The 10,916-nt window shown below is 37.5% G+C and overlaps 2 protein-coding genes across 3 annotated transcripts in view; one reads left to right on the top strand and one right to left on the bottom strand.

The window, feature by feature from the left end:
- Positions 1-5,139, top strand: part of smad3b (SMAD family member 3b) — an 8,955-nt gene extending 3,816 nt beyond the window's left edge. The window contains exons 2-9 of the mRNA XM_020660600.3: positions 145-338; positions 451-585; positions 795-869; positions 964-1,014; positions 1,594-1,806; positions 1,902-2,039; positions 2,168-2,312; positions 3,411-5,139. Coding sequence (XP_020516256.1) covers positions 145-338; positions 451-585; positions 795-869; positions 964-1,014; positions 1,594-1,806; positions 1,902-2,039; positions 2,168-2,312; positions 3,411-3,534 — 1,075 coding nt within the window. The 3' untranslated portion in view covers positions 3,535-5,139. The remainder of the gene's footprint in view (positions 1-144; positions 339-450; positions 586-794; positions 870-963; positions 1,015-1,593; positions 1,807-1,901; positions 2,040-2,167; positions 2,313-3,410) is intronic.
- A 375-nt stretch (positions 5,140-5,514) lies between these two features.
- aagab (alpha and gamma adaptin binding protein) lies at positions 5,515-10,809 on the bottom strand. 2 transcript variants are annotated; one of them, XM_020631337.3, is made up of 10 exons: positions 10,627-10,809; positions 10,155-10,345; positions 8,417-8,513; positions 8,243-8,332; positions 8,033-8,116; positions 7,846-7,925; positions 7,570-7,669; positions 7,290-7,394; positions 7,095-7,144; positions 5,515-6,054 (listed from the first exon to the last, which is right to left on the bottom strand). In XM_020631337.3, exons 1-10 carry the CDS (start codon positions 10,718-10,720, stop codon positions 5,977-5,979), a joined length of 969 nt encoding a protein of 322 aa, XP_020486993.2. In that variant the 5' UTR covers positions 10,721-10,809; the 3' UTR covers positions 5,515-5,976. The 2 variants fall into 2 exon arrangements, with proteins under 2 accessions (XP_020486993.2, XP_020486994.2); XM_020631338.3 differs by having other exon boundaries at positions 7,570-7,666.
- Positions 10,810-10,916: the final 107 nt, after the last annotated feature.

The raw sequence follows: 10,916 nt of genomic DNA, 5'->3' as shown, positions 1-10,916 counted from the left end.
AAAGATTATACTACACAGTGTGCACCATATTTTAAAAGCATGACATCAACTGTAATCAAAGCATTGATAAGAGCAACAGATAGATTTATAACGTTTAACATTCATATTCCACTACATTCTTTTGGGTGATTTCTTCCCTCCCAGATCTTTAGATGGGCGTCTTCAGGTCTCGCACAGAAAAGGTCTTCCTCATGTGATCTACTGTCGCTTGTGGCGCTGGCCAGACCTCCAGTCCCATCATGAACTGAGGGCTGTGGACCACTGTGAATTTGCCTTCCACACTAAGAAGGATGAGGTCTGTGTCAACCCATACCACTACCAAAGGGTGGAGACACCAAGTAAGTGCAGTAAATTGCTACATGATTCAAATGACTGTATTTAAGATAATGTGTTTGCTATGTAGTTTCAGTATAGAACTGGTCCTTAATAAAGGTATGTGTATGTCTTCAGTTCTGCCCCCTGTCCTAGTACCACGGCATGCAGATATACCCGCTGAGTTTCCAGCTTTGGATGACTATAGCCCGTCAATCCCTGAGAACACCAACTTCCCCGCTGGCATCGAGCCCCAGAGTAATTATATTCCTGGTGAGAAACATAGTGTCACTATTTCTACACAAGAAACTTGATGTCTGTAAGCTCATATTGTCATCATCCTTTATTTTATGTGTGCTTAAATTTGATAACTTTTGTTAGGTTTCATTTACTTGTTTCAGCAGTCAAAATAAATTAAATCCTCACGTATGCCTTAGATCAGGACTGTTTGCCTAACTGTTGTCTGTGTTTGTTTGTCACAGAAACTCCCCCACCAGGGTATCTCAGTGAAGATGGTGAGACAAGTGATCACCAGAACAACCATAGCATGGACACAAGTGAGTAATGTGAAAAGAGACTACTCTATTCCAGCTCTAAGAGTTTAAACTATGATGCTTGAACCAGTCCTCCTCTATCACTGCTCTATTTCAGGCTCACCCAGCCTGTCACCCAATCCTGTGTCACCCGCGAACAGTAATCTAGGTAAGAGAAATCTAACAGATTGGCTTTATTAACAGCCTGATGACTAGTTGACTATTTCATTGTTAGTAATAAAACAACTGCTGCTGCTGTAGTGATCATGCTTTTCATATGAGTGTAGGACAACACAGACAGTCAGAGTATAATATCTTTGTAGGGTTCACATTTTGAGAGACAGATGAGCAGCCCACAGAAGCAGTGGACTTAGTCTGGGAGGCTTAGCCTCAAGGAAGTAACAAAGTGAGTATGGTATCAATGGCGTCTTTGTCTATGGTCTGTCCTCATCTGTGGATGGCTCAAGGTAAATGAATAATTATATCAGGTGATTCTATCTATGTGGAGAGCCACTTGGAGGTCATTTCTAACATTTACATCATGTCTTTGCCGGAGACATGATGGTCATGGGAAAGAGCTTTTGAAAAGAAATTCAAGAGATTCTATCAGTAATGAGCATCTTTACAATAAATGGTTGTACATCCACAAAGCAGTTCACCTGTTCTCAGGACCCTCTTTAGTCTTTATTCATTGACATGACTGGGGTTTGTATGTGCATTAATGTCTCTCCATCTCACCCCCCACCAGACTTGCAACCTGTGACGTACTGTGAGTCTGCCTTCTGGTGCTCTATCTCCTACTATGAGCTAAACCAGCGTGTAGGAGAGACCTTCCACGCCTCCCAGCCCTCCCTAACAGTTGATGGATTCACAGACCCCTCCAACTCTGAACGCTTCTGTCTCGGATTGTTGTCTAACGTCAACCGCAACTCAGCGGTGGAGCTCACACGCAGACACATAGGTCAGTTTCATTTGTTTTTCTTTTATATTGCCACATTCGGCAGGCAGAGACAGTTAAGGCAGGCAGAGCAACAATACTCTCTCTTCTCTCTCCAGGACGAGGTGTGAGGCTGTACTACATTGGAGGAGAGGTGTTTGCAGAGTGTCTTAGTGACAGTGCCATCTTTGTGCAGAGTCCTAACTGCAACCAGCGTTACGGTTGGCATCCTGCCACTGTCTGCAAAATACCCCCAGGTTAGCATGAGTGGATACACACCAACACTCGAAGCTATCAGACGCAAAACGACCACAGTTCTATTGACCTACTGACATTTTTTTCTTTGCTGTGCTACTAAGCCTCACAATGATTATTTTTTTTGTAGGCTGCAACTTGAAGATCTTTAATAACCAGGAGTTCGCTGCTCTGCTCGCACAGTCAGTCAACCAGGGCTTTGAGGCCGTTTACCAACTCACCAGAATGTGCACCATTCGGATGAGTTTTGTCAAGGGCTGGGGAGCTGAGTACAGGTAATTTCAAACTTCAAACTTGTTAAGATGCCTAATGCATTTTTATTAATTCATTTTTATAGGTTTTTGTGTGGCGTGCTATGGTGTTCAACATACTGAACTCTCAAACAAGAAAAAAAAAACAAGGTTTAAAAAAAACTTTTCTGTAGATTTCAGCACTCGTTACTGACAGAAATATTTTTATGTAGTGTTTGTAAAGTTTATGTCCCTGTTGGGGCGATTACAAATGGTGTTTTTAAAATGAAAAGATCATCATTGTCAATATCATTAAGTGCATAGTAGTTCATGAAAGAGCTGGGTCTTTAGCTTTTTCTTAAAGGTGCAAAGGGACTTGTGACTTGTAAAGGTTGGATCAGACACCTTTCAATGGCAGAGCGTAGTGGGTGGGAGGGAACGTAGACCTGGATGAGACAGTTAAGGTAAGGAGGAGCCATTTTTGTTGCTGTTTTGTAAACGAGCAGCAGGATTTTAAATTTGGTGCGAGCATAAACTGGGAGCTCCCTCCACTGGATCTTACACATTGTATACGAGTGGAAGGCAAATCAGCACTGTGTCTTATGACTTCCACCTAGTCTTCCCTGGGTGGCAATGTTTTTCCTTAAGCAGTTTCCACTTAACTTTAAGGTAAAAACCGCCTATAACTTTTGGGATAAAGAATGGGGAGGGGGGTTATGCTCACACAGTAGCAGACTTGGAAATGCGAGAGGTTGATGGGAGAGGGTGCAGCTGTGAGTTTGCAAGAGAGGGTTGAGTAACAGATGAAGAATGCAGCAGGCATGCAGTGGTGAAGGGGACACGGAGTGGGGGGTGAACACATTTCAGACACCCTCAGCAAGGGTAATTCCCAGCGGTCCAGGAGTGGTAGGGGTTATATTTCTGGCACCAAACACCTCAGAGAAAAACTTGAAACTTGAATGACTTCAAACATAGCCTGAAGAGTTGGCGATAAATCAACTAAGACGTGAAGTCTTAGTTGCATCATTGTATCAACCATTATTAAATAAAATGAATGATTCAATGTGTTGAAGTGATTTTAAACATGACCTGGTATGAACTATAATGCACTATGTTACCTCTCTTCTTCTCTGTACCCTGCAGACGTCAGACGGTGACCAGCACCCCCTGCTGGATAGAGCTGCATCTCAATGGCCCTTTGCAGTGGCTTGACAAGGTTCTCACACAAATGGGCTCTCCAAGCATCCACTGCTCCAGTGTGTCATAAAAGATGCTCATGCTTTACAAGGAACCTTCCTTCACATTGACACTCTAATACACATAGGAAAACTCAGGCGTATCTAACTGATAATAAGGAAAGAGACACCATTCATTTAATCTATTATGACCCTCCTCCCCCCGCTGTCAAACATTTCGCCTCACCTCTGTAGCACCTTCCTTAGTTCCATTTAGTGTCTTCATTTGATAACTACTTCAGAACTTCTACATTGTTTCATGTGTTTAACAGGCAGCCACAGGGTATTTGTAATGGGTTCCAAAGGAATTGTATTCATTCAGACATCATGTCTTGTTATATTGTTTTAGAAAATGAAAGATGAAAAGTATAGTACTGGTTCAGTTTTGTCATCTATTTAAACATTTCAAAACAATTTTGATTCTATGAATTAGCTTTTATCATGACGACGTTGTCATTACTTGTGGTTCAGTCTTAGTACCACTGCTCGTTATCACTGACTCAAGATGCTTATTTATCAATGAACCATAAATTAACAAGGAAAAGGTCATAATGGGTATTGATTAAATAGAATATTTTTTAATTAAAACTAAGTACAAAGTACTTTTTGCCCTTATTGATTAATATGTATTGAAGAAAGTGTTGATTCTTTCATTGATCTTGTAATAGGTATTGTATCTATTTTAAACAACCCAAACATATATATTAGCACCATTGTTTGTTGACAAGAACACTTGTATGAAAACTATTTTGCTTAGTGAAAGAGACATTTTATAAGTTATTTTTGCATACTGTCCTGCATGGGAATATATTTTTTTTATTGCCTCAATTTAATTGTACATAAATATTTATAGCTTGTAGTCATATTTTGCTTGAAACATCAGACCTGACTGACCTCTGGCATGAGTGTACTCGCAAGAAACTTTTGCTTTAATGACCCAAACCGTGGTCTGCTTAAATGCTGGCTTTTAAAAACATGGGTCAACTGGTTTCTTATGTGTAACACAGGATTATTGTTCTAGCTTTTACTGTTATTTCATGATAGGGACTTAGATTATGATAAAGTAGTTTTGATCATCAGTTATTGGTTAGATTTAGGCATTGTCTGACTTCAGTTTGTTTCATCCACTGATGACACATTGAGTGAAAACAGACACTGGTCTTTTCACGAATGGCCATCTATGAGCTAATGTTATTGTACTCTGCTCATGTTGGCTAAATGATGCACTTCAAATTGACTGTGTTTTTAGGTGTAAAGCTTTAGTTCTAGTGGTAGTTTGCTAGTCCAGTAAAGGCTGTATGCTACATGTACATTGCTACAATATTGTAAGGCATGTGTGATTTACTTGTCTCTGAAGCCACCATCTTTAGCTTGCACTTAAGCACAGTATAAAAGACTGAATCACCACGTTACCTACTTAACACAAAGACATTGTACTAAACCAAAATACAGTGTTTTGCATTACTTGAGGTAGTTAGTGAACTGGTATTAGCACTTGTGTTCCTTGATTTCTTTAGTTGGTGGTTTTCTGTTCCAAGTCTTATGTACATGTTTTTTCATGTAGCCAAATATTTGTTCTCAAATGACCATTGTTTTGTTATCTGGGAAAAATGAATAAATTGCATCTGAGAAAAAAAGTTTTTTTTTTTTTTTTTTTCTAAAACAGAAATATTGAACCCACTGGACTTACATTCCAATTGCATACTGCTCTCCTGTAGTAAATGCATATCATCATGAAACTGATGATTCAACCACAGGGCACTCTTTATGGTTGTAGGTTCTGCAGCTCCTCAAATGTTAAGACAAACATTTTTCCTATCACCCTTAATGCAATGGCAGTAGACACAGGCTGCAGCTGAACCGAACATTTTATTTACTGCAGAGGTATTCCATAGTAGCACAAGCCTGATCCTATTTTTCTTATCTGCAGAATGATAGGTCCTCTAGTTACCCGTGTAGTAAGCTGTTTTGTCTTCAAAACAAACAAGTCACTGACAATGGAGAGCAGAAAATTGAAATCACACGTTTTTATATTCATTTAACAGAATGTACATTAAATGTGTCACAACTCTTCTAGGGATAAGGCACATTGTGTCACTTGCAAATATATGTGACAACTGTACCTAAAGGACATACACATCAATCAAAGTATCTATGATTTAATTTTGTTTTGCCAAATGCAACACTATTGTGTTGAGGTTCACTTAAGGTTAGAAAGGGACCCAAAGGAGAAGACTGAGGGTCAGGGCCACCCATTGGCTCTCTTCTCTCCTAATCAAGATATTCAAAGGCTTCTGACTAGTATTGCAATCATTTCATTTAAAGAACTCTAAACATGACTATGCCTACAGTACCATCTGCAAGCGTCTCCACTTTCCAAGTGCAAGAAGTGAGTGTAAGGACGCTGGATCTCGTGGGAGTCCCAGGAAAGAAAGAGAATCAGGAAAAAGAGACTGAGTCACAGGAAGCTAATTTCAGCTTTCTTCCCCCGATGATAACCCGTCAATCTCATCGTCATCGCCACCGATGGCCATCCAAAACGCTTTTGCTACCTGGAAAGCAGATTAAGTATAAATACTTTGTACTAGAGCTTATACAAAATACATTAAGGCAATTGACAGTTTGATTTGTACATTTCTTTCTCATATTGTATGACAGTTCACCCTAAACACTCAGCAAACTTATATCACTATAAAACCAGGCCTGGAAAATAAATTACAAAAAACCAAGCCGGTGGCATCACTGCCACATACTTAAAAGACACAACTGACTAAGATTCAAGAGCTTTTTGTATTCATGTTTTCTTAAATTTGTTTTCAAATGTATCAATAATCACGTCCCTGAACTTCTCTGCAGAAAGACAGGACAGAGACAGTTGAAGCATGGTGAATGGAAACTGTAACAAACATCATGCATCTACATTTGGACAGTCAGATTTCTCCATTAAGGATCATTAATGCTGGAACATATTACCAAATGCAATGAAATAAATTATTTCAAAACAAAGGTCATGTGCTTTCTAAAGGCGACCAGAGCTGTACTTTATAGATTGTTATATTATAAAATTGCAATTCATATTGGTTTATAGAATTAATGTATCATTATATTGTGGTATTTCATAAGGTTTATATATATATATATATATACTGTTGTGCTTTTATATAACTGAATATTTTTATTTTATACACTGTATACTCAAAGGCCCAACTAGGGACCAGAGATGAGTATTCTCAAAGCTATAAACTCTCTGTGTTGAAACTATGTCACATCATTTATCATCATCACTTCATTAAGTTAAACTGAAGAGTGTCACAATACTTTTGTGATAGTCTACAACATTTTTTAGGGTAATTATATATTTTTTAAACAAACATGGTACACAAAGTTTGAACATAACATCTCTGAACATCTCTGGTCCCTAGTTGGACACTTTCTATTTAGGTTAAAATGTTTTGTTTACTTGCACTGTTGTTAATTTACTGCTCTGTGTGCCTTTGAATTGCCCCCCGGGGACAAATCAAGTTTTTTGAATTGAGTTGAATAAAAAGGTCCTAGTCTATATCTTGTAACAGGGGTCAATACAGTTGCTTACCTTCTCTGCATGAACCTTTCTCTGCTCATGAGGTAATGAAGAAGCTTTATCTGCAGGATTCAATCATAAAAAAAGGAAAGAAGAAATAAATCATATTACATCAGCTTTACAAATATTTCAGTGGCAACACTGAGAGCAAAGTACAAGCAAGCCGTCAATATGAGGGTCTAAGGAGAAGATCATTTTATGAGTTACCTTTCATCTCTTTTAATTTGGTAAAGAGGCGTTCAAAGTTATCCACATCTGCATCACCAGCCGTGAGATTAGCAAGTTCCTGAATGTCCAAATCCGTCATTGCATCTGAGAAAATCAGAACAAGTGGCTATTAATGTGATGCAACTCAACATCATCTTCTATCATCATCAAATGTTTGTTTGTAGTGAGGGAAAAGGGGCTGGGAGGAACAACTTCAGTTGTGAGAAAAATAACTTGAAATTTAAGAAAAAACACATTTCACCAGATGTTGTTAACTTACCGACTACAGCGTCTCCCCGTGTGTCTGTGTTAGTACTACTTTCTGTATGGTCAGCCTCTTCACTAACAGGTGAGCCCTCTACTGGCAGGCTGGAAGACTGCTGTGGAAAAGGAGCAACGGTGAGCATGCATCCTTGAAAACAAATTAAAAATTCCTTAAAAAATGTATCATTATTGTTTCAAGAATGAAGTTACCAAATACAGACAGTTAGACAAAAATTAACAAGTGAGGATTTTTTCCCATCAAAAAAGTTACAAAATAAAAATTCAAACTGACCGGTGGATCTTGGCAGCTGCGTGGGTTGTTATGTCTTGAGGCCACCAAACTACTCATAAGACCAAAGCCTCCATTGTGCCCTATTAGAAAGAGATATAAACTGTCACATTTATTTTTTCATACACAGAGATACAATAAAAAGGATGGAAAATTGCAAAATGTTGTTATATCAGCAATGTCATCTCACCATCCTTCATCTCTACACTAGACCACACGTTGGCATTGAGAGCCTGCACAATTCTCTTTACTCCTGTGGATTCAGGAAAGTCATCTAAAAAAAAAAAAAAAAAAAGGCAACACAAACAGTCTGAATGAGAGGGCAAAAAATTAAAACTTGAATGATGAAACATTAGATTTTCCCCATTGTCACTGTAATTTCTTCTCTCTGAAAACTCACCATCCTCATCTGGCAATTCCTGTGGATTGAGCTCCACCAGCTCAAACGCATGAGCCAAACACCACTGTTGTGCTTCATGTCTGGTGACACCTACAATAAGAAAATGACACTTTAGATGTTATGTAGTACACCACAAAATAATATCCACATTTTATACAAAACTGCAGAACTAACCATTCTCGCTGACTCTGTCACACACCAGAATGAGAACCTCTGGAGCAAGATCTTCCACCACTGATATCCAAGGCTCAAGCTTTTCCAGACCATCCTTCTGCAAACACCATGCACATATAATATATGTTACAAATATAAAACAATTAAAGACTATTAACTCTGGAATCATTAACCCTCTGGACTCTATCCTGGCCATTTGTGGCCACTTCACTTTCTTTTTTTCAACCATTTAAGCTGTGTTAATGCATTTGGGCTGAAATTTCTCAAGGGTCTGGACTTTTGCCTGATATTTAAATTTTCAACTTCAGCACTTTAAATATATAAAAAATATACTGTATACATCAAATACTACATCTTGGCTCTATCGTGGCCACTTTTGGCCCATTGACACCCATTCAAACCACATGTTTTCATCCCTTGTTATTTACAGTATAAAATAATACCATTTTGGTAAAATGGTAAAATTACATCATTAGCATATTGTGATCTAACAGGAATTTAAAGGGCTAAAAATCTGAATTTGAATTTAATTTTGGTTTTCATGACAAGGACTGAAGCAAATAAAAAAAATCAAGTGGTGAAAGTGGACAAATCCTTTAATAAAAAATATTTTTATAGCATTTTGCAAATGTAAACAAGAGATGGCCACTTTTGGCCACGAACAAGCTGAGAGGGAGTTTTTATGTTTTTCTGTCACTGCACAAAAAATAAAAATGCATTGAAATCACTGTTGCTGTTAATAAGTTACATATCTCAGACTGTGCTACTATATATATATATATATATATATATTATATATATATATATATATATATATATATATATATATATATATATATAAGAAATACCAGTAGCATTGAGAATATATGATACAACTGATATACTGATTCAACTCAGCTGTCACAAGGACAGATACAAGAGATCTTTCTTAGGGAAGGCCATAACTCTGTACAACAGCTCACCTCATGCGAGCAGAGAACTGTCATCATGATAATATCTGTCTCTGCATACTGTCATCTGTTCTGCACATGTTAAATTTACAAATTATCCCTGCACTCATGTTCACTTCATTTGTCTGTCTACTCACCCTTATATTGAATAGTTTCTGCTTATTATATGTCTACACTCATGCACTTTAATTTATGTCAATACTGTCCATTTACAACTGTTTTTGTACATTTAATCTTTCATATTTAATTTACAACCATCTACGACTCTGTTCTTGTACATTTACATTTAATCTTCCTATTTAAGACTAGTAATGCTTAGTTAAATCCTGGTTGTATATATTCACATTCTTATTTTTGATATTTTTAGTACTTATTTACTTTGTAGTTAATATTATATTGTGTTTAGATTTGCTAACATTGTGTTTTTTACTCATATTGTGTGTTTGGATAACCTGCAGCTGTAACGCCACAATTTCCCAGTTTGGGATCAATAAAGTCATTCTATTATATTCTATATAAAATTGTCAACGTTGAGGTTGTTTTCCAACAGGTGCAATGAGCAAACAAACTTTCATTTGAAGGGTTAAAAATGAAAAAGTAATGGATATTTTATACTTTATGACAAGCATTGATGTTAGATAAAAACATTATGCAAAAAAAAAATAAAAACATACAAAATCTAGAAACAAAATGACTGAATCAGTGTGTTAGTGGAACAAGCTGAAAGGGTAGTAAAAAAAGGAACAAAGCATGAGGGTTAAAGTAAAACGTCGTATTGAGTCACTTACTGCTGAACTGTCAAAGTAAACAATGAAAGCCTGCATGGACTGAGCAATCTCTGAAGACATCTGAAAGGTGCTTGGTACAACACATAGCCTGACATCTGCTGTATAATATTTGTTGTTGATGGTCCACGGATACCAGGCTACCGACTCTTCTTTTTTGACTGGCTCCGGTAAATTCTTCGTACTGAGGATCTCTGAAGAGAAAACACATTTATTATTAAAAAAAAGAGCCAAAACGTTTTTATTATTGGCTCTGCTTCCCTTTAATGTGACTGGCTACCTGTATAAATAAGACGTGCTTAACAATACACAGGCTTACAAACATTACACGGAAAAATAAGTCCCTTAAAGGAGCTTGATAAATAGATAATAAACCCTTTAAGTGTGAAATATTCTCTGTGATGCTAAGTACGTTAGCCTCGTTCAACGTTAGCCCTTCAGCTAATTCGTGCACTGTCGCTTTAGCTTCACTTACGTTCTATCAGCTCTTCTTCTTTAAAGCCACGATCACAGCTGGTGATGAGCACACATGGAATGGGGATCTCTGTGTCTTCGTCGGTAGTTGACATTTTTTTTTTTTTTTAATAATATCTGGGGCAAAGATGGTCTTGCAAGCTTAACGTTATGATAACCAACTTCCCCACCCCGAACTTTCAACTTTGACTGCGACGTCACTTCCGTTATATTATATTTTTTTTCGCGAGGAATTAATTATTTAATATGGGTACTAATCATAGACCGTGAAGGTGCCAATATATAAAATAA

Source organism: Labrus bergylta, chromosome 7, assembly GCF_963930695.1.
Source record: "Labrus bergylta chromosome 7, fLabBer1.1, whole genome shotgun sequence".
NCBI lineage: Eukaryota > Metazoa > Chordata > Actinopteri > Labriformes > Labridae > Labrus > Labrus bergylta.
This window is presented reverse-complemented; position numbering and strand designations above follow the sequence as displayed.